Genomic DNA, 23,807 nt, shown 5'->3' on the forward strand with positions numbered 1-23,807 from the left:
AAATGACTATGCCCCTAGAGTAGAGAAGTTCTGTATCTTACGTTCCTTTTGGCTGAAATTCAAACCCATGAGCACATGGTCCTAAAATACATACCCCATAAAAGATCATGAAAATATAAAGATTTTGGCTTTGTTTATTGAAATAATAACTCAAGTGGTATTATCTTTTAATTTTCTTTCTTAAGTTATACACTATCATACAATATACAGTATGAACCATAAAAATATGTTTTACGGCTGTGTTATTAAATCAGTGATTGTATTTTGAAGGTTGTTGTATAATGATTTATTGACAGTTTTATAGTTGTTGACAGGAAAATTTAATAATGAAAACATTTCATCACTGGTACTGGGTATTAAAATCAAACACTGTAATGTATTGTTTAATGAATCATGATTTTGTTTTGAAAACCAGAAAAGATTATGAATGATATTGATTTTTTATTTTTAGTTTGAACAGTTTTACAGACTGTTTACGTGTTATTATTTTATATGTTTTTATTCAATTATAATTAATTTAATTGTCATCATTTTTATTTGCTTAAAATTTTCAGAATTTGAGGTTACTTTTAAAATGATTACATTTCATTTCTTCAGCCAGATGACTTGTCACTAAAGTATGAAGTACACTACATTTTTATATTTGCATGCTCATTTCATTGATATTAGAATTGAAATACAGATCAATTTAATAAGGAAACTAATTGTAATCATTTAAATCGAAAATAAGGGAACTTAGATTAAATGTCGTCACACAAGGAAAAATTATCCAGACACAAAAGGAAGAAAACTGTAATTATTGTGTGCATGATTAGGCATTTCTTCAGACTTCTGTTATAAAACTATTTAGGATATTTTAATAGATAAGGAAATCTGAAACATTCAATTGTAATTTTCCCACCCAAATACTCAAGAACTCAGTAAAAGTTTGGGTTAAACTGTAATTTAAACAGGTCCAATGTCATGTGTTAAGATATGAACAACATTTGTTGATCAGTAGAAGAATAATTATCGAGTAAGAAAATCAGTGAAGCAGGAGCCCTTAGAAACATTTTGACATCATGTGCTTATTTTTCCCAAATGGAATCTGAAAACAAATGTTTTATTTCCGAATTTTATTTTGCAAATGTGCTATATTTTGGTTTTGTTTTCTGGTGAATTCATACATTTTTAATTTCCCATGTTAGTTTATACTTTATCACCGTATAAACAAAAAAAGTGCTTAAAAACTGGTTTATTAAAACGGGGATTTGCAGCACTGTGAAGAGTTTTTAATTATTATTTATTAATGAATGGTTTTTGGTTGTTCAACTGAAACTCATCAAAGAAGATATTTCATTACTGATTAAGACAATTTAATTCAAATGCTGTAATGTATTGTTTTGAAAAGAAAAAAGTTGTAGTTTATTTAATTGATTGATTTTTTTTCTTTTCAGCAGTTTTACTGGCTGGTTATGTACTAATTAACATTTAATAATATTCATGAATTTATAAGACATCCTGTATAACTAAAATTATTTTCACCTGCAAAAAAGGTCAAATGGAGACTTCCTTTTTAAATAATTCCATTTCATTTTTTTCAGCCAGGTGAGTTATCTCCAAGGAATTAAATACACCCCAACTTTATAGCTGTTGGCTTGTTTCATCGATATTCGAATTGGATCAAAGTACTGACTCTGAAGTTTAAGAAGCACAGATTCCACCAGCAGACATAAAGCTCCTACACCTCAATCTGAGTGAAGAAGAAAAACATGGAGTCTTAGCCAAAATGATCATTTATTAATTGCAACTAACAAAATGTCCAGACATTTACAAAAACACAGAGAAATGCACAGTTTTTAAATATATTAAAATATTAAATAAATAATGTTATTTATAACATAAATATCCTGTACACATTCATTTCAGTATCAGTATATTTCCTTTACAGAACTTTGAACAACAAATGTGAAAAGTCACTTTTATGGGAAAATAAATTACAGAGTATTTCTAGTGCTTTAAGAAATTCTATTCATATTATACCAAAAGTAACTGTCAGTTTTATGAAGGGACAGAATATGCTGGTGATAATGAATACAAAAGGGATGAGATCGTATTTCACAGCATACTTCATCCCTTCCTTGCTAACACTCATATTCAGCTTGTCTTGCTAATTCACTGGAGTTAATCTTGTCCTTAAACAGTGCTTCAAACTGGGCGTTCTGCTTGGAGGTAAAATGATTCTTCCAGTCACCCACAGCACCTACACATTGAAAGAGAATGGCAAGTTAGAAAACACAATTTCATGACGTATGTGATGTGCATTTACACAAACTGATGTCTTTAAAGTAAGACTGGTCTCTTCTTTTTAGTGATTCTGGTAGTCTTGAGAAACATTCTTACTACATGAATGAAAAAAGAACTTTTCTTATGACGTTTCATACGGGAAATACTCTTGAGAAATACTTTGCCCTGCAGATTCATTTACACCCTGTTGAAATAACAACAAACTAGCATTGTATAACAGATTGAATTATGGATGGGTTAATGTGTCCCTTGTGTTTTCTGTAAATAGCTACAAGAGGCTGGAAATGCAGGTTGTACCCATTTGATATCCAACAATTCTGCCTTTCAATATTCTGTCTGAAATATTGGCATTTGAAATGAAGGCCTCACCTTTCCTGAAGATCAGCTTCTTATCAGATGTCAGTGCGCAAACTGTGTGCTTTGTGTCGACTTTCTCCTTCTGTGCCTTTTCTTTCATTTCGCTGAAGGAGGATTTCTTCACGATCTCATTGATTTGATCTTCGGAGACGCTGATGTTCAAAAATGAACTGATCTCCTTGACGTATTTTGGGAGGTCCTGTGAAACACAAAATGACAGTTTATTTAGTCATTTAGTTACAACTATCATGTGAACAATTCACAACTATCATTTACACCTGTTTACACCTTTTAGGAGTAAAAACAGAAGCCCCTGTTAGAAGTGAGGCCATTTGGCTTCCTTATTAGTAGTTCAGGGATGCAAGAATCTAGTCCAGCTGTTTTAAAGAAGAAGCCAGTGTATCAGCTTTGACAATATGGCTTGGTAGCTTGTTCCATGCTCCCACTGCCCTTTGAGTAAAGAAGTGTCTCCTGTTCTCGGTTTCAAATACAATTCCATGGAATAATGTTGACATCACTGTTTACTTTATATGTTTTAGAAACTCACCTTCTTCATGGACTCGTAGTACAGAAAAAGTGTATTTTCATCATGTTGATTCTTCTCCCAGCTCTGGACATGATCAATCCAAGATCCATAGACCACTGCAATAGAAAGAAAGAATTGTTAGTCCTAATTGGAAATGTGATGTTGCCGTTTGTTAGACATGATTGTTTTACTCCAGTTTCCATATAGTTTGGTATCCAGACTGTGACTAAGAAGTGGGATTATTTCTAATCAAAGTTCTTGAATGAATACAATGGAAGAAACGTTTCCAGCATCATGAACCAGTAGTAGCATAATTCTAAGAAAGTGGAATGTATCTTATTGTTTACAAATCTGTACCGAACACGAAGCAAGGCTGAACAATATGCTTACCTTCTCCTTTCAAGAACATGTCCAAAAAGGTTGACCACTTCTCAATCTTGGGCAGAAGAGGGTTTTGTTGGTAGTAGTGAAACATTGAAACTGCAGTGTCTTTGGGATTCCTGATCACATAAATCATCTGTAAAGAAAATAAAGGTAAATTTAGACATACTTCATTATTTAATCACAACTTTTAGGAACGTCATGTATAGGACTAATAAACGCCCAGTCATTGTCAACTAATCTTTAAGAGTTGAGAAGTGTACTGGAGGTTGCCAGTGCCTACCTTGCATTTCTTTGTTTTGAACTGCACAGGGATCATGTCATGGCTGAGGTGTGTGGGGATGAGTCTCTTGCTGGGCAGGTTCCTCAGCTCGTCAAATTTGGAGAGATCTCCAAACTCCAGAGCTGAAGTCAGGGTCACCTGGCCTGTTGCGTTGTTGTCGCTGTTGCAGTGGTACAGGTTCTTCATGATCTCTGTCAGCCAATGGGTGCCTGGGAGAAGCCAAAAGATCACGTGTGAAATCAAGCTGTCAGGTTTCAAAAACCACATAAATGTGGGAGACAGAAAGAAAGTTTTCAGAAAACCCATGCTCTGGAGAGGAATGTTCTTACCTGATTTTGGATAGGACACTAAGACTACATCATCTTCTCTGGCCTCAAACATGTCCAGGGCTTGGAGCAGCTCTGTGGAGACCGTGGTTGAGAAGGGAATGCCCTTGAAGCTGTGAATAAGCTCTGTTTGTTCCGGCATCGTTAGGTGATTGTATCCTCACAAGCAGTCTGAAGTCTGCAGATGTAGTGTAGTCGAGGTGGATAATTCAGAGACGGCTCTCTCTCAGATTATATAGCCTTGGCATAACGGAACTTACAGCAATGATGTGATGCAAAGGAAAGTTATCCAGACCTTTCAGACGCAGAAGGAAATTGAGTCATTTGCCGTATTGTGTATATGACTGAGCAGTTTATCTTACTTTTCAATTTAATACGCTATGGGATTTCTGTACAGATGTAGGATTTGGATATGCATAATACATTAAATTACAAATTTCAAGTCTAAAAGTCTTCAAAAATGTTATACTTTGAAGGGATTGTGGGGAAGTCATTGAAAACACTGTATCACCTGTGTACTCTACATACAATTGTGACACCTATCTCATTTAAGACCATCTTTGAAATCTGCATATGTTTTTTGTCAATGTTTTAATTTTTGGTGTCTTTTATGTTGTTGTTTCAAAAGATTTTAGAAATGACTATGCCCCTAGAGTAGAGAAGTTCTGTATCTTACGTTCCTTTTGGCTGAAATTCAAACCCATGAGCACATGGTCCTAAAATACATACCCCATAAAAGATCATGAAAATATAAAGATTTTGGCTTTGTTTATTGAAATAATAACTCAAGTGGTATTATCTTTTAATTTTCTTTCTTAAGTTATACACTATCATACAATATACAGTATGAACCATAAAAATATGTTTTACGGCTGTGTTATTAAATCAGTGATTGTATTTTGAAGGTTGTTGTATAATGATTTATTGACAGTTTTATAGTTGTTGACAGGAAAATTTAATAATGAAAACATTTCATCACTGGTACTGGGTATTAAAATCAAACACTGTAATGTATTGTTTAATGAATCATGATTTTGTTTTGAAAACCAGAAAAGATTATGAATGATATTGATTTTTTATTTTTAGTTTGAGCAGTTTTACAGACTGTTTACGTGTTATTATTTTATATGTTTTTATTCAATTCTAATTAATTTAATTGTCATCATTTTTATTTGCTTAAAATTTTCAGAATTTGAGGTTACTTTTAAAATGATTACATTTCATTTCTTCAGCCAGATGACTTGTCACTAAAGTATGAAGTACACTACATTTTTATATTTGCATGCTCATTTCATTGATATTAGAATTGAAATACAGATCAATTTAATAAGGAAACTAATTGTAATCATTTAAATCGAAAATAAGGGAACTTAGATTAAATGTCGTCACACAAGGAAAAATTATCCAGACACAAAAGGAAGAAAACTGTAATTATTGTGTGCATGATTAGGCATTTCTTCAGACTTCTGTTATAAAACTATTTAGGATATTTTAATAGATAAGGAAATCTGAAACATTCAATTGTAATTTTCCCACCCAAATACTCAAGAACTCAGTAAAAGTTTGGGTTAAACTGTAATTTAAACAGGTCCAATGTCATGTGTTAAGATATGAACAACATTTGTTGATCAGTAGAAGAATAATTATCGAGTAAGAAAATCAGTGAAGCAGGAGCCCTTAGAAACATTTTGACATCATGTGCTTATTTTTCCCAAATGGAATCTGAAAACAAATGTTTTATTTCCGAATTTTATTTTGCAAATGTGCTATATTTTGGTTTTGTTTTCTGGTGAATTCATACATTTTTAATTTCCCATGTTAGTTTATACTTTATCACCGTATAAACAAAAAAAGTGCTTAAAAACTGGTTTATTAAAACGGGGATTTGCAGCACTGTGAAGAGTTTTTAATTATTATTTATTAATGAATGGTTTTTGGTTGTTCAACTGAAACTCATCAAAGAAGATATTTCATTACTGATTAAGACAATTTAATTCAAATGCTGTAATGTATTGTTTTGAAAAGAAAAAAGTTGTAGTTTATTTAATTGATTGATTTTTTTTCTTTTCAGCAGTTTTACTGGCTGGTTATGTACTAATTAACATTTAATAATATTCATGAATTTATAAGACATCCTGTATAACTAAAATTATTTTCACCTGCAAAAAAGGTCAAATGGAGACTTCCTTTTTAAATAATTCCATTTCATTTTTTTCAGCCAGGTGAGTTATCTCCAAGGTATTAAATACACCCCAACTTTATAGCTGTTGGCTTGTTTCATCGATATTCGAATTGGATCAAAGTACTGACTCTGAAGTTTAAGAAGCACAGATTCCACCAGCAGACATAAAGCTCCTACACCTCAATCTGAGTGAAGAAGAAAAACATGGAGTCTTAGCCAAAATGATCATTTATTAATTGCAACTAACAAAATGTCCAGACATTTACAAAAACACAGAGAAATGCACAGTTTTTAAATATATTAAAATATTAAATAAATAATGTTATTTATAACTAACATAAATATCCTGTACACATTCATTTCAGTATCAGTATATTTCCTTTACAGAAATTTGAACAACAAATGTGAAAAGTCACTTTTATGGGAAAATAAATTACAGAGTATTTCTAGTGCTTTAAGAAATTCTATTCATATTGTACCAAAAGTAACTGTCAGTTTTATGAAGGGACAGAATATGCTGGTGATAATGAAGACAAAAGGGATGAGATCGTATTTCACAGCATACTTCATCCCTTCCTTGCTAACACTCATATTCAGCTTGTCTTGCTAATTCACTGGAGTTGATCTTGTCCTTAAACAGTGCTTCAAACTGGGCGTTCTGCTTGGAGGTAAAATGATTCTTCCAGTCACCCACAGCACCTACACATTGAAAGAGAATGGCAAGTTAGAAAACACAATTTCATGACGTATGTGATGTGCATTTACACAATCTGATGTCTTTAAAGTAAGACTGGTCTCTTCTTTTTAGTGATTCTGGTAGTCTTGAGAAACATTCTTACTACATGAATGAAAAAAGAACTTTTCTTATGACGTTTCATACGGGAAATACTCTTGAGAAATACTTTGCCCTGCAGATTCATTTACACCCTGTTGAAATAACAACAAACTAGCATTGTATAACAGATTGAATTATGGATGGGTTAATGTGTCCCTTGTGTTTTCTGTAAATAGCTACAAGAGGCTGGAAATGCAGGTTGTACCCATTTGATATCCAACAATTCTGCCTTTCAATATTCTGTCTGAAATATTGGCATTTGAAATGAAGGCCTCACCTTTCCTGAAGATCAGCTTCTTATCAGATGTCAGTGCGCAAACTGTGTGCTTTGTGTCGACTTTCTCCTTCTGTGCCTTTTCTTTCATTTCGCTGAAGGAGGATTTCTTCACGATCTCATTGATTTGATCTTCGGAGACGCTGATGTTCAAAAATGAACTGATCTCCTTGACGTATTTTGGGAGGTCCTGTGAAACACAAAATGACAGTTTATTTAGTCATTTAGTTACAACTATCATGTGAACAATTCACAACTATCATTTACACCTGTTTACACCTTTTAGGAGTAAAAACAGAAGCCCCTGTTAGAAGTGAGGCCATTTGGCTTCCTTATTAGTAGTTCAGGGATGCAAGAATCTAGTCCAGCTGTTTTAAAGAAGAAGCCAGTGTATCAGCTTTGACAATATGGCTTGGTAGCTTGTTCCATGCTCCCACTGCCCTTTGAGTAAAGAAGTGTCTCCTGTTCTCGGTTTCAAATACAATTCCATGGAATAATGTTGACATCACTGTTTACTTTATATGTTTTAGAAACTCACCTTCTTCATGGACTCGTAGTACAGAAAAAGTGTATTTTCATCATGTTGATTCTTCTCCCAGCTCTGGACATGATCAATCCAAGATCCATAGACCACTGCAATAGAAAGAAAGAATTGTTAGTCCTAATTGGAAATGTGATGTTGCCGTTTGTTAGACATGATTGTTTTACTCCAGTTTCCATATAGTTTGGTATCCAGACTGTGACTAAGAAGTGGGATTATTTCTAATCAAAGTTCTTGAATGAATACAATGGAAGAAACGTTTCCAGCATCATGAACCAGTAGTAGCATAATTCTAAGAAAGTGGAATGTATCTTATTGTTTACAAATCTGTACCGAACACGAAGCAAGGCTGAACAATATGCTTACCTTCTCCTTTCAAGAACATGTCCAAAAAGGTTGACCACTTCTCAATCTTGGGCAGAAGAGGGTTTTGTTGGTAGTAGTGAAACATTGAAACTGCAGTGTCTTTGGGATTCCTGATCACATAAATCATCTGTAAAGAAAATAAAGGTAAATTTAGACATACTTCATTATTTAATCACAACTTTTAGGAACGTCATGTATAGGACTAATAAACGCCCAGTCATTGTCAACTAATCTTTAAGAGTTGAGAAGTGTACTGGAGGTTGCCAGTGCCTACCTTGCATTTCTTTGTTTTGAACTGCACAGGGATCATGTCATGGCTGAGGTGTGTGGGGATGAGTCTCTTGCTGGGCAGGTTCCTCAGGTCGTCAAATTTGGAGAGATCTCCAAACTCCAGAGCTGAAGTCAGGGTCACCTGGCCTGTTGCGTTGTTGTCGCTGTTGCAGTGGTACAGGTTCTTCATGATCTCTGTCAGCCAATGGGTGCCTGGGAGAAGCCAAAAGATCACGTGTGAAATCAAGCTGTCAGGTTTCAAAAACCACATAAATGTGGGAGACAGAAAGAAAGTTTTCAGAAAACCCATGCTCTGGAGAGGAATGTTCTTACCTGATTTTGGATAGGACACTAAGACTACATCATCTTCTCTGGCCTCAAACGTGTCCAGGGCTTGGAGCAGCTCTGTGGAGACCGTGGTTGAGAAGGGAATGCCCTTGAAGCTGTGAATAAGCTCTGTTTGTTCCGGCATCGTTAGGTGATTGTATCCTCACAAGCAGTCTGAAGTCTGCAGATGTAGTGTAGTCGAGGTGGATAATTCAGAGACGGCTCTCTCTCAGATTATATAGCCTTGGCATAACGGAACTTACAGCAATGATGTGATGCAAAGGAAAGTTATCCAGACCTTTCAGACGCAGAAGGAAATTGAGTCATTTGCCGTATTGTGTATATGACTGAGCAGTTTATCTTACTTTTCAATTTAATACGCTATGGGATTTATGTACAGATGTAGGATTTGGATATGCATAATACATTAAATTACAAATTTCAAGTCTAAAAGTCTTCAAAAATGTTATACTTTGAAGGGATTGTGGGGAAGTCATTGAAAACACTGTATCACCTGTGTACTCTACATACAATTGTGACACCTATCTCATTTAAGACCATCTTTGAAATCTGCATATGTTTTTTGTCAATGTTTTAATTTTTGGTGTCTTTTATGTTGTTGTTTCAAAAGATTTTAGAAATGACTATGCCCCTAGAGTAGAGAAGTTCTGTATCTTACGTTCCTTTTGGCTGAAATTCAAACCCATGAGCACATGGTCCTAAAATACATACCCCATAAAAGATCATGAAAATATAAAGATTTTGGCTTTGTTTATTGAAATAATAACTCAAGTGGTATTATCTTTTAATTTTCTTTCTTAAGTTATACACTATCATACAATATACAGTATGAACCATAAAAATATGTTTTACGGCTGTGTTATTAAATCAGTGATTGTATTTTGAAGGTTGTTGTATAATGATTTATTGACAGTTTTATAGTTGTTGACAGGAAAATTTAATAATGAAAACATTTCATCACTGGTACTGGGTATTAAAATCAAACACTGTAATGTATTGTTTAATGAATCATGATTTTGTTTTGAAAACCAGAAAAGATTATGAATGATATTGATTTTTTATTTTTAGTTTGAGCAGTTTTACAGACTGTTTACGTGTTATTATTTTATATGTTTTTATTCAATTATAATTAATTTAATTGTCATCATTTTTATTTGCTTAAAATTTTCAGAATTTGAGGTTACTTTTAAAATGATTACATTTCATTTCTTCAGCCAGATGACTTGTCACTAAAGTATGAAGTACACTACATTTTTATATTTGCATGCTCATTTCATTGATATTAGAATTGAAATACAGATCAATTTAATAAGGAAACTAATTGTAATCATTTAAATCGAAAATAAGGGAACTTAGATTAAATGTCGTCACACAAGGAAAAATTATCCAGACACAAAAGGAAGAAAACTGTAATTATTGTGTGCATGATTAGGCATTTCTTCAGACTTCTGTTATAAAACTATTTAGGATATTTTAATAGATAAGGAAATCTGAAACATTCAATTGTAATTTTCCCACCCAAATACTCAAGAACTCAGTAAAAGTTTGGGTTAAACTGTAATTTAAACAGGTCCAATGTCATGTGTTAAGATATGAACAACATTTGTTGATCAGTAGAAGAATAATTATCGAGTAAGAAAATCAGTGAAGCAGGAGCCCTTAGAAACATTTTGACATCATGTGCTTATTTTTCCCAAATGGAATCTGAAAACAAATGTTTTATTTCCGAATTTTATTTTGCAAATGTGCTATATTTTGGTTTTGTTTTCTGGTGAATTCATACATTTTTAATTTCCCATGTTAGTTTATACTTTATCACCGTATAAACAAAAAAAGTGCTTAAAAACTGGTTTATTAAAACGGGGATTTGCAGCACTGTGAAGAGTTTTTAATTATTATTTATTTATGAATGGTTTTTGGTTGTTCAACTGAAACTCATCAAAGAAGATATTTCATTACTGATTAAGACAATTTAATTCAAATGCTGTAATGTATTGTTTTGAAAAGAAAAAAGTTGTAGTTTATTTAATTGATTGATTTTTTTTCTTTTCAGCAGTTTTACTGGCTGGTTATGTACTAATTAACATTTAATAATATTCATGAATTTATAAGACATCCTGTATAACTATAATTATTTTCACCTGCAAAAAAGGTCAAATGGAGACTTCCTTTTTAAATAATTCCATTTCATTTTTTTCAGCCAGGTGAGTTATCTCCAAGGTATTAAATACACCCCAACTTTATAGCTGTTGGCTTGTTTCATCGATATTCGAATTGGATCAAAGTACTGACTCTGAAGTTTAAGAAGCACAGATTCCACCAGCAGACATAAAGCTCCTACACCTCAATCTGAGTCAAGAAGAAAAACATGGAGTCTTAGCCAAAATGATCATTTATTAATTGCAACTAACAAAATGTCCAGACATTTACAAAAACACAGAGAAATGCACAGTTTTTAAATATATTAAAATATTAAATAAATAATGTTATTTATAACTAACATAAATATCCTGTACACATTCATTTCAGTATCAGTATATTTCCTTTACAGAACTTTGAACAACAAATGTGAAAAGTCACTTTTATGGGAAAATAAATTACAGAGTATTTCTAGTGCTTTAAGAAATTCTATTCATACCAAAAGTAACTGTCAGTTTTATGAAGGGACAGAATATGCTGGTGATAATGAATACAAAAGGGATGAGATTGTATTTCACAGCATACTTCATCCCTTCCTTGCTAACACTCATATTCAGCTTGTCTTGCTAATTCACTGGAGTTGATCTTGTCCTTAAACAGTGCTTCAAACTGGGCGTTCTGCTTGGAGGTAAAATGATTCTTCCAGTCACCCACAGCACCTACACATTGAAAGAGAATGGCAAGTTAGAAAACACAATTTCATGACGTATGTGATGTGCATTTACACAATCTGATGTCTTTAAAGTAAGACTGGTCTCTTCTTTTTAGTGATTCTGGTAGTCTTGAGAAACATTCTTACTACATGAATGAAAAAAGAACTTTTCTTATGACGTTTCATACGGGAAATACTCTTGAGAAATACTTTGCCCTGCAGATTCATTTACACCCTGTTGAAATAACAACAAACTAGCATTGTATAACAGATTGAATTATGGATGGGTTAATGTGTCCCTTGTGTTTTCTGTAAATAGCTACAAGAGGCTGGAAATGCAGGTTGTACCCATTTGATATCCAACAATTATGCCTTTCAATATTCTGTCTGAAATATTGGCATTTGAAATGAAGGCCTCACCTTTCCTGAAGATCAGCTTCTTATCAGATGTCAGTGCGCAAACTGTGTGCTTTGTGTCGACTTTCTCCTTCTGTGCCTTTTCTTTCATTTCGCTGAAGGAGGATTTCTTCACGATCTCATTGATTTGATCTTCGGAGACGCTGATGTTCAAAAATGAACTGATCTCCTTGACGTATTTTGGGAGGTCCTGTGAAACACAAAATGACAGTTTATTTAGTCATTTAGTTACAACTATCATGTGAACAATTCACAACTATCATTTACACCTGTTTACACCTTTTAGGAGTAAAAACAGAAGCCCCTGTTAGAAGTGAGGCCATTTGGCTTCCTTATTAGTAGTTCAGGGATGCAAGAATCTAGTCCAGCTGTTTTAAAGAAGAAGCCAGTGTATCAGCTTTGACAATATGGCTTGGTAGCTTGTTCCATGCTCCCACTGCCCTTTGAGTAAAGAAGTGTCTCCTGTTCTCGGTTTCAAATACAATTCCATGGAATAATGTTGACATCACTGTTTACTTTATATGTTTTAGAAACTCACCTTCTTCATGGACTCGTAGTACAGAAAAAGTGTATTTTCATCATGTTGATTCTTCTCCCAGCTCTGGACATGATCAATCCAAGATCCATAGACCACTGCAATAGAAAGAAAGAAATGTTAGTCCTAATTGGAAATGTGATGTTGCCGTTTGTTAGACATGATTGTTTTACTCCAGTTTCCATATAGTTTGGTATCCAGACTGTGACTAAGAAGTGGGATTATTTCTAATCAAAGTTCTTGAATGAATACAATGGAAGAAACGTTTCCAGCATCATGAACCAGTAGTAGCATAATTCTAAGAAAGTGGAATGTATCTTATTGTTTACAAATCTGTACCGAACACGAAGCAAGGCTGAACAATATGCTTACCTTCTCCTTTCAAGAACATGTCCAAAAAGGTTGACCACTTCTCAATCTTGGGCAGAAGAGGGTTTTGTTGGTAGTAGTGAAACATTGAAACTGCAGTGTCTTTGGGATTCCTGATCACATAAATCATCTGCAAAGAAAACAAAGGTAAATTTAGACATACTTCATTATTTAATCACAACTTTTAGGAACGTCATGTATAGGACTAATAAACGCCCAGTCATTGTCAACTAATCTTTAAGAGTTGAGAAGTGTGCTGGAGGTTGCCAGTGCCTACCTTGCATTTCTTTGTTTTGAACTGCACAGGGATCATGTCATGGCTGAGGTGTGTGGGGATGAGTCTCTTGCTGGGCAGGTTCCTCAGGTCGTCAAATTTGGAGAGATCTCCAAACTCCAGAGCTGAAGTCAGGGTCACCTGGCCTGTTGCGTTGTTGTCGCTGTTGCAGTGGTACAGGTTCTTCATGATCTCTGTCAGCCAATGGGTGCCTGGGAGAAGCCAAAAGATCACGTGTGAAATCAAGCTGTCAGGTTTCAAAAACCACATAAATGTGGGAGACAGAAAGAAAGTTTTCAGAAAACCCATGCTCTGGAGAGGAATGTTCTTACCTGATTTTGGATAGGACACTAAGACTACATCATCTTCTCTGGCCTCAAACGTGTCCAGGGCTTGGAGCAGCTCTGTGGAGACCGTGGTTGAGAAGGGAATGCCCTTGAAGCTGTGAATAAGCTCTGTTTGTTCCGGCATCGTTAGGTGATTGTATCCTCACAAGCAGTCTGAAGTCTGCAGATGTAGTGTAGTCGAGGTGGATAATTCAGAGACGGCTCTCTCTCAGATTATATAGCCTTGGCATAACGGAACTTACAGCAATGATGTGATGCAACGGAAAGTTATCCAGACCTTTCAGACGCAGAAGGAAATTGAGTCATTTGCCGTATTGTGTATATGACTGAGCAGTTTATCTTACTTTTCAATTTAATACGCTATGGGATTTATGTACAGATGTAGGATTTGGATATGCATAATACATTAAATTACAAATTTCAAGTCTAAAAGTCTTCAAAAATGTTATACTTTGAAGGGATTGTGGGGAAGTCATTGAAAACACTGTATCACCTGTGTACTCTACATACAATTGTGACACCTATCTCATTTAAGACCATCTTTGAAATCTGCATATGTTTTTTGTCAATGTTTTAATTTTTGGTGTCTTTTATGTTGTTGTTTCAAAAGATTTTAGAAATGACTATGCCCCTAGAGTAGAGAAGTTCTGTATCTTACGTTCCTTTTGGCTGAAATTCAAACCCATGAGCACATGGTCCTAAAATACATACCCCATAAAAGATCATGAAAATATAAAGATTTTGGCTTTGTTTATTGAAATAATAACTCAAGTGGTATTATCTTTTAATTTTCTTTCTTAAGTTATACACTATCATACAATATACAGTATGAACCATAAAAATATGTTTTACGGCTGTGTTATTAAATCAGTGATTGTATTTTGAAGGTTGTTGTATAATGATTTATTGACAGTTTTATAGTTGTTGACAGGAAAATTTAATAATGAAAACATTTCATCACTGGTACTGGGTATTAAAATCAAACACTGTAATGTATTGTTTAATGAATCATGATTTTGTTTTGAAAACCAGAAAAGATTATGAATGATATTGATTTTTTATTTTTAGTTTGAGCAGTTTTACAGACTGTTTACGTGTTATTATTTTATATGTTTTTATTCAATTATAATTAATTTAATTGTCATCATTTTTATTTGCTTAAAATTTTCAGAATTTGAGGTTACTTTTAAAATGATTACATTTCATTTCTTCAGCCAGATGACTTGTCACTAAAGTATGAAGTACACTACATTTTTATATTTGCATGCTCATTTCATTGATATTAGAATTGAAATACAGATCAATTTAATAAGGAAACTAATTGTAATCATTTAAATAGAAAATAAGGGAACTTAGATTAAATGTCGTCACACAAGGAAAAAATTATCCAGACACAAAAGGAAGAAAACTGTAATTATTGTGTGCATGATTAGGCATTTCTTCAGACTTCTGTTATAAAACTAATTAGGATATTTTAATAGATAAGGAAATCTGAAACATTCAATTGTAATTTTCCCACCCAAATACTCAAGAACTCAGTAAAAGTTTGGGTTAAACTGTAATTTAAACAGGTCCAATGTCATGTGTTAAGATATGAACAACATTTGTTGATCAGTAGAAGAATAATTATCGAGTAAGAAAATCAGTGAAGCAGGAGCCCTTAGAAACATTTTGACATCATGTGCTTATTTTTCCCAAATGGAATCTGAAAACAAATGTTTTATTTCCGAATTTTATTTTGCAAATGTGCTATATTTTGGTTTTGTTTTCTGGTGAATTCATACATTTTTAATTTCCCATGTTAGTTTATACTTTATCACCGTATAAACAAAAAAAGTGCTTAAAAACTGGTTTATTAAAACGGGGATTTGCAGCACTGTGAAGAGTTTTTAATTATTATTTATTAATGAATGGTTTTTGGTTGTTCAACTGAAACTCATCAAAGAAGATATTTCATTACTGATTAAGACAATTTAATTCAAATGCTGTAATGTATTGTTTTGAAAAGAAAAAAGTTGTAGTTTATTTAATTGATTGATTTTTTTTCTTTTCAGCAGTTTTACTGGCTGGTTATGTACTAATTAACATTTAATAATATTCATGAATTTATAAGACATCCTGTATAACTATAATTATTTTCACCTGCAAAAAAGGTCAAATGGAGACTTCCTTTTTAAATAATTCCATTTCATTTTTTTCAGCCAGGTGAGTTATCTCCAAGGTATTAAATACACCCCAACTTTATAGCTGTTGGCTTGTTTCATCGATATTCGAATTGGATCAAAGTACTGACTCTGAAGTTTAAGAAGCACAGATTCCACCAGCAGACATAAAGCTCCTACACCTCAATCTGAGTGAAGAAGAAAAACATGGAGTCTTAGCCAAAATGATCATTTATTAATTGCAACTAACAAAATGTCCAGACATTTACAAAAACACAGAGAAATGCACAGTTTTTAAATATATTAAAATATTAAATAAATAATGTTATTTATAACTAACATAAATATCCTGTACACATTCATTTCAGTATCAGTATATTTCCTTTACAGAACTTTGAACAACAAATGTGAAAAGTCACTTTTATGGGAAAATAAATTACAGAGTATTTCTAGTGCTTTAAGAAATTCTATTCATATTGTACCAAAAGTAACTGTCAGTTTTATGAAGGGGCAGAATATGCTGGTGATAATGAATACAAAAGGGATGAGATCGTATTTCACAGCATACTTCATCCCTTCCTTGCTAACACTCATATTCAGCTTGTCTTGCTAATTCACTGGAGTTGATCTTGTCCTTAAACAGTGCTTCAAACTGGGCGTTCTGCTTGGAGGTAAAATGATTCTTCCAGTCACCCACAGCACCTACACATTGAAAGAGAATGGCAAGTTAGAAAACACAATTTCATGACGTATGTGATGTGCATTTACACAATCTGATGTCTTTAAAGTAAGACTGGTCTCTTCTTTTTAGTGATTCTGGTAGTCTTGAGAAACATTCTTACTACATGAATGAAAAAAGAACTTTTCTTATGACGTTTCATACGGGAAATACTCTTGAGAAATACTTTGCCCTGCAGATTCATTTACACCCTGTTGAAATAACAACAAACTAGCATTGTATAACAGATTGAATTATGGATGGGTTAATGTGTCCCTTGTGTTTTCTGTAAATAGCTACAAGAGGCTGGAAATGCAGGTTGTACCCATTTGATATCCAACAATTCTGCCTTTCAATATTCTGTCTGAAATATTGGCATTTGAAATGAAGGCCTCACCTTTCCTGAAGATCAGCTTCTTATCAGATGTCAGTGCGCAAACTGTGTGCTTTGTGTCGACTTTCTCCTTCTGTGCCTTTTCTTTCATTTCGCTGAAGGAGGATTTCTTCACGATCTCATTGATTTGATCTTCGGAGACGCTGATGTTCAAAAATGAACTGATCTCCTTGACGTATTTTGGGAGGTCCTGTGAAACACAAAATGACAGTTTATTTAGTCATTTAGTTACAACTATCATGTGAACAATTCACAACTATCATTTACACCTGTTTACACCTTTTAGGAGTAAAAACAGAAGCCCCTGTTAGAAGTGAGGCCATTTGGCTTCCTTATTAGTAGTTCAGGGATGCAAGAATCTAGTCCAGCTGTTTTAAAGAAGAAGCCAGTGTATCAGCTTTGACAATATGGCTTGGTAGCTTGTTCCATGCTCCCACTGCCCTTTGAGTAAAGAAGTGTCTCCTGTTCTCGGTTTCAAATACAATTCCATGGAATAATGTTGACATCACTGTTTACTTTATATGTTTTAGAAACTCACCTTCTTCATGGACTCGTAGTACAGAAAAAGTGTATTTTCATCATGTTGATTCTTCTCCCAGCTCTGGACATGATCAATCCAAGATCCATAGACCACTGCAATAGAAAGAAAGAAATGTTAGTCCTAATTGGAAATGTGATGTTGCCGTTTGTTAGACATGATTGTTTTACTCCAGTTTCCATATAGTTTGGTATCCAGACTGTGACTAAGAAGTGTGATTATTTCTAATCAAAGTTCTTGAATGAATACAATGGAAGAAACGTTTCCAGCATCATGAACCAGTAGTAGCATAATTCTAAGAAAGTGGAATGTATCTTATTGTTTACAAATCTGTACCGAACACGAAGCAAGGCTGAACAATATGCTTACCTTCTCCTTTCAAGAACATGTCCAAAAAGGTTGACCACTTCTCAATCTTGGGCAGAAGAGGGTTTTGTTGGTAGTAGTGAAACATTGAAACTGCAGTGTCTTTGGGATTCCTGATCACATAAATCATCTGTAAAGAAAATAAAGGTAAATTTAGACATACTTCATTATTTAATCACAACTTTTAGGAACGTCATGTATAGGACTAATAAACGCCCAGTCATTGTCAACTAATCTTTAAGAGTTGAGAAGTGTACTGGAGGTTGCCAGTGCCTACCTTGCATTTCTTTGTTTTGAACTGCACAGGGATCATGTCATGGCTGAGGTGTGTGGGGATGAGTCTCTTGCTGGGCAGGTTCCTCAGGTCGTCAAATTTGGAGAGATCTCCAAACTCCAGAGCTGAAGTCAGGGTCACCTGGCCTGTTGCGTTGTTGTCGCTGTTGCAGTGGTACAGGTTCTTCATGATCTCTGTCAGCCAATGGGTGCCTGGGAGAAGCCAAAAGATCACGTGTGAAATCAAGCTGTCAGGTTTCAAAAACCACATAAATGTGGGAGACAGAAAGAAAGTTTTCAGAAAACCCATGCTCTGGAGAGGAATGTTCTTACCTGATTTTGGATAGGACACTAAGACTACATCATCTTCTCTGGCCTCAAACGTGTCCAGGGCTTGGAGCAGCTCTGTGGAGACCGTGGTTGAGAAGGGAATGCCCTTGAAGCTGTGAATAAGCTCTGTTTGTTCCGGCATCGTTAGGTGATTGTATCCTCACAAGCAGTCTGAAGTCTGCAGATGTAGTGTAGTCGAGGTGGATAATTCAGAGACGGCTCTCTCTCAGATTATATAGCCTTGGCATAACGGAACTTACAGCAATGATGTGATGCAACGGAAAGTTATCCAGACCTTTCAGACGCAGAAGGAAATTGAGTCATTTGCCGTATTGTGTATATGACTGAGCAGTTTATCTTACTTTTCAATTTAATACGCTATGGGATTTATGTACAGATGTAGGATTTGGATATGCATAATACATTAAATTACAGATTTCAAGTCTAAAAGTCTTCAAAAATGTTATACTTTGAAGGGATTGTGGGGAAGTCATTGAAAACACTGTATCACCTGTGTACTCTACATACAATTGTGACACCTATCTCATTTAAGACCATCTTTGAAATCTGCATATGTTTTTTGTCAATGTTTTAATTTTTGGTGTCTTTTATGTTGTTGTTTCAAAAGATTTTAGAAATGACTATGCCCCTAGAGTAGAGAAGTTCTGTATCTTACGTTCCTTTTGGCTGAAATTCAAACCCATGAGCACATGGTCCTAAAATACATACCCCATAAAAGATCATGAAAATATAAAGATTTTGGCTTTGTTTATTGAAATAATAACTCAAGTGGTATTATCTTTTAATTTTCTTTCTTAAGTTATACACTATCATACAATATACAGTATGAACCATAAAAATATGTTTTACGGCTGTGTTATTAAATCAGTGATTGTATTTTGAAGGTTGTTGTATAATGATTTATTGACAGTTTTATAGTTGTTGACAGGAAAATTTAATAATGAAAACATTTCATCACTGGTACTGGGTATTAAAATCAAACACTGTAATGTATTGTTTAATGAATCATGATTTTGTTTTGAAAACCAGAAAAGATTATGAATGATATTGATTTTTTATTTTTAGTTTGAGCAGTTTTACAGACTGTTTACGTGTTATTATTTTATATGTTTTTATTCAATTATAATTAATTTAATTGTCATCATTTTTATTTGCTTAAAATTTTCAGAATTTGAGGTTACTTTTAAAATGATTACATTTCATTTCTTCAGCCAGATGACTTGTCACTAAAGTATGAAGTACACTACATTTTTATATTTGCATGCTCATTTCATTGATATTAGAATTGAAATACAGATCAATTTAATAAGGAAACTAATTGTAATCATTTAAATAGATAATAAGGGAACTTAGATTAAATGTCGTCACACAAGGAAAAATTATCCAGACACAAAAGGAAGAAAACTGTAATTATTGTGTGCATGATTAGGCATTTCTTCAGACTTCTGTTATAAAACTATTTAGGATATTTTAATAGATAAGGAAATCTGAAACATTAAATTGTAATTTTCCCACCCAAATACTCAAGAACTCAGTAAAAGTTTGGGTTAAACTGTAATTTAAACAGGTCCAATGTCATGTGTTAAGATATGAACAACATTTGTTGATCAGTAGAAGAATAATTATCGAGTAAGAAAATCAGTGAAGCAGGAGCCCTTAGAAACATTTTGACATCATGTGCTTATTTTTCACAAATGGAATCTGAAAACAAATGTTTTATTTCCGAATTTTATTTTGCAAATGTGCTATATTTTGGTTTTGTTTTCTGGTGAATTCATACATTTTTAATTTCCCATGTTAGTTTATACTTTATCACCGTATAAACAAAAAAAGTGCTTAAAAACTGGTTTATTAAAACGGGGATTTGCAGCACTGTGAAGAGTTTTTAATTATTATTTATTAATGAATGGTTTTTGGTTGTTCAACTGAAACTCATCAAAGAAGATATTTCATTACTGATTAAGACAATTTAATTCAAATGCTGTAATGTATTGTTTTGAAAAGAAAAAAGTTGTAGTTTATTTAATTGATTGATTTTTTTTCTTTTCAGCAGTTTTACTGGCTGGTTATGTACTAATTAACATTTAATAATATTCATGAATTTATAAGACATCCTGTATAACTATAATTATTTTCACCTGCAAAAAAGGTCAAATGGAGACTTCCTTTTTAAATAATTCCATTTCATTTTTTTCAGCCAGGTGAGTTATCTCCAAGGTATTAAATACACTCCAACTTTATAGCTGTTGGCTTGTTTCATCGATATTCGAATTGGATCAAAGTACTGACTCTGAAGTTTAAGAAGCACAGATTCCACCAGCAGACATAAAACTCCTACACCTCAATCTGAGTGAAGAAGAAAAACATGGAGTCTTAGCCAAAATGATCATTTATTAATTGCAACTAACAAAATGTCCAGACATTTACAAAAACACAGAGAAATGCAGTTTTTAAATATATTAAAATATTAAATAAATAATGTTATTTATAACTAACATAAATATCCTGTACACATTCATTTCAGTATCAGTATATTTCCTTTACAGAACTTTGAACAACAAATGTGAAAAGTCACTTTTATGGGAAAATAAATTACAGAGTATTTCTAGTGCTTTAAGAAATTCTATTCATATTGTACCAAAAGTAACTGTCAGTTTTATGAAGGGGCAGAATATGCTGGTGATAATGAATACAAAAGGGATGAGATCGTATTTCACAGCATACTTCATCCCTTCCTTGCTAACACTCATATTCAGCTTGTCTTGCTAATTCACTGGAGTTGATCTTGTCCTTAAACAGTGCTTCAAACTGGAAGTTCTGCTTGGAGGTAAAATGATTCTTCCAGTCACCCACAGCACCTACACATTGAAAGAGAATGGCAAGTTAGAAAACACAATTTCATGACGTATGTGATGTGCATTTACACAATCTGATGTCTTTAAAGTAAGACTGGTCTCTTCTTTTTAGTGATTCTGGTAGACTTGAGAAACATTCTTACTACATGAATGAAAAAAGAACTTTTCTTATGACGTTTCATACGGGAAATACTCTTGAGAAATACTTTGCCCTGCAGATTCATTTACACCCTGTTGAAATAACAACAAACTAGCATTGTATAACAGATTGAATTATGGATGGGTTAATGTGTCCCTTGTGTTTTCTGTAAATAGCTACAAGAGGCTGGAAATGCAGGTTGTACCCATTTGATATCCAACAATTCTGCCTTTCAATATTCTGTCTGAAATATTGGCATTTGAAATGAAGGCCTCACCTTTCCTGAAGATCAGCTTCTTATCAGATGTCAGTGCGCAAACTGTGTGCTTTGTGTCGACTTTCTCCTTCTGTGCCTTTTCTTTCATTTCGCTGAAGGAGGATTTCTTCACGATCTCATTGATTTGATCTTCGGAGACGCTGATGTTCAAAAATGAACTGATCTCCTTGACGTATTTTGGGAGGTCCTGTGAAACACAAAATGACAGTTTATTTAGTCATTTAGTTACAACTATCATGTGAACAATTCACAACTATCATTTACACCTGTTTACACCTTTTAGGAGTAAAAACAGAAGCCCCTGTTAGAAGTGAGGCCATTTGGCTTCCTTATTAGTAGTTCAGGGATGCAAGAATCTAGTCCAGCTGTTTTAAAGAAGAAGCCAGTGTATCAGCTTTGACAATATGGCTTGGTAGCTTGTTCCATGCTCCCACTGCCCTTTGAGTAAAGAAGTGTCTCCTGTTCTCGGTTTCAAATACAATTCCATGGAATAATGTTGACATCACTGTTTACTTTATATGTTTTAGAAACTCACCTTCTTCATGGACTCGTAGTACAGAAAAAGTGTATTTTCATCATGTTGATTCTTCTCCCAGCTCTGGACATGATCAATCCAAGATCCATAGACCACTGCAATAGAAAGAAAGAAATGTTAGTCCTAATTGGAAATGTGATGTTGCCATTTGTTAGACATGATTGTTTTACTCCAGTTTCCATATAGTTTGGTATCCAGACTGTGACTAAGAAGTGGGATTATTTCTAATCAAAGTTCTTGAATGAATACAATGGAAGAAACATTTCCAGCATCATGAACCAGTAGTAGCATAATTCTAAGAAAGTGGAATGTATCTTATTGTTTACAAATCTGTACCGAACACGAAGCAAGGCTGAACAATATGCTTACCTTCTCCTTTCAAGAACATGTCCAAAAAGGTTGACCACTTCTCAATCTTGGGCAGAAGAGGGTTTTGTTGGTAGTAGTGAAACATTGAAACTGCAGTGTCTTTGGGATTCCTGATCACATAAATCATCTGTAAAGAAAATAAAGGTAAATTTAGACATACTTCATTATTTAATCACAACTTTTAGGAACGTCATGTATAGGACTAATAAACGCCCAGTCATTTTCAACTAATCTTTAAGAGTTGAGAAGTGTACTGGAGGTTGCCAGTGCCTACCTTGCATTTCTTTGTTTTGAACTGCACAGGGATCATGTCATGGCTGAGGTGTGTGGGGATGAGTCTCTTGCTGGGCAGGTTCCTCAGGTCGTCAAATTTGGAGAGATCTCCAAACTCCAGAGCTGAAGTCAGGGTCACCTGGCCTGTTGCGTTGTTGTCGCTGTTGCAGTGGTACAGGTTCTTCATGATCTCTGTCAGCCAATGGGTGCCTGGGAGAAGCCAAAAGATCACGTGTGAAATCAAGCTGTCAGGTTTCAAAAACCACATAAATGTGGGAGACAGAAAGAAAGTTTTCAGAAAACCCATGCTCTGGAGAGGAATGTTCTTACCTGATTTTGGATAGGACACTAAGACTACATCATCTTCTCTGGCCTCAAACGTGTCCAGGGCTTGGAGCAGCTCTGTGGAGACCGTGGTTGAGAAGGGAATGCCCTTGAAGCTGTGAATAAGCTCTGTTTGTTCCGGCATCGTTAGGTGATTGTATCCTCACAAGCAGTCTGAAGTCTGCAGATGTAGTGTAGTCGAGGTGGATAATTCAGAGACGGCTCTCTCTCAGATTATATAGCCTTGGCATAACGGAACTTACAGCAATGATGTGATGCAACGGAAAGTTATCCAGACCTTTCAGACGCAGAAGGAAATTGAGTCATTTGCCGTATTGTGTATATGACTGAGCAGTTTATCTTACTTTTCAATTTAATACGCTATGGGATTTATGTACAGATGTAGGATTTGGATATGCATAATACATTAAATTACAAATTTCAAGTCTAAAAGTCTTCAAAAAT

The 23,807-nt window shown here is 34.1% G+C and overlaps 5 protein-coding genes across 5 annotated transcripts; all 5 read right to left on the bottom strand.

Moving 5' to 3' along the window:
• Positions 1–1,757: 1,757 nt before the first annotated feature.
• On the bottom strand, positions 1,758–4,379 carry LOC138240798 (sulfotransferase 6B1-like). The gene is made up of 6 exons (XM_069192065.1): positions 4,163–4,379; positions 3,834–4,042; positions 3,560–3,686; positions 3,191–3,285; positions 2,656–2,842; positions 1,758–2,242 (listed from the first exon to the last, which is right to left on the bottom strand). Exons 1-6 carry the CDS (start codon positions 4,299–4,301, stop codon positions 2,124–2,126), a joined length of 876 nt encoding a protein of 291 aa, XP_069048166.1. The 5' UTR covers positions 4,302–4,379; the 3' UTR covers positions 1,758–2,123.
• Positions 4,380–6,551: 2,172 nt separating this feature from the next.
• Positions 6,552–9,175, bottom strand: LOC138240799 (sulfotransferase 6B1-like). The gene is made up of 6 exons (XM_069192066.1): positions 8,961–9,175; positions 8,632–8,840; positions 8,358–8,484; positions 7,989–8,083; positions 7,454–7,640; positions 6,552–7,040 (listed from the first exon to the last, which is right to left on the bottom strand). The coding sequence occupies exons 1-6, from the start codon at positions 9,097–9,099 to the stop codon at positions 6,922–6,924; spliced, it is 876 nt and encodes a 291-aa protein (XP_069048167.1). The 5' UTR covers positions 9,100–9,175; the 3' UTR covers positions 6,552–6,921.
• A 2,174-nt stretch (positions 9,176–11,349) lies between these two features.
• LOC138240800 (sulfotransferase 6B1-like) lies at positions 11,350–13,968 on the bottom strand. The gene is made up of 6 exons (XM_069192067.1): positions 13,754–13,968; positions 13,425–13,633; positions 13,151–13,277; positions 12,782–12,876; positions 12,247–12,433; positions 11,350–11,833 (listed from the first exon to the last, which is right to left on the bottom strand). Exons 1-6 carry the CDS (start codon positions 13,890–13,892, stop codon positions 11,715–11,717), a joined length of 876 nt encoding a protein of 291 aa, XP_069048168.1. The 5' UTR covers positions 13,893–13,968; the 3' UTR covers positions 11,350–11,714.
• A 2,175-nt stretch (positions 13,969–16,143) lies between these two features.
• Positions 16,144–18,767, bottom strand: LOC138240801 (sulfotransferase 6B1-like). The gene is made up of 6 exons (XM_069192068.1): positions 18,553–18,767; positions 18,224–18,432; positions 17,950–18,076; positions 17,581–17,675; positions 17,046–17,232; positions 16,144–16,632 (listed from the first exon to the last, which is right to left on the bottom strand). Exons 1-6 carry the CDS (start codon positions 18,689–18,691, stop codon positions 16,514–16,516), a joined length of 876 nt encoding a protein of 291 aa, XP_069048169.1. The 5' UTR covers positions 18,692–18,767; the 3' UTR covers positions 16,144–16,513.
• A 2,250-nt stretch (positions 18,768–21,017) lies between these two features.
• LOC138240802 (sulfotransferase 6B1-like) lies at positions 21,018–23,563 on the bottom strand. The gene is made up of 6 exons (XM_069192069.1): positions 23,349–23,563; positions 23,020–23,228; positions 22,746–22,872; positions 22,377–22,471; positions 21,842–22,028; positions 21,018–21,428 (listed from the first exon to the last, which is right to left on the bottom strand). Exons 1-6 carry the CDS (start codon positions 23,485–23,487, stop codon positions 21,310–21,312), a joined length of 876 nt encoding a protein of 291 aa, XP_069048170.1. The 5' UTR covers positions 23,488–23,563; the 3' UTR covers positions 21,018–21,309.
• Between the last annotated feature and the right edge of the window lie 244 nt (positions 23,564–23,807).

This window comes from Lepisosteus oculatus, chromosome 7 (genome assembly GCF_040954835.1).
Source record: "Lepisosteus oculatus isolate fLepOcu1 chromosome 7, fLepOcu1.hap2, whole genome shotgun sequence".
Classification (NCBI taxonomy): Eukaryota; Metazoa; Chordata; class Actinopteri; order Semionotiformes; family Lepisosteidae; genus Lepisosteus; species Lepisosteus oculatus.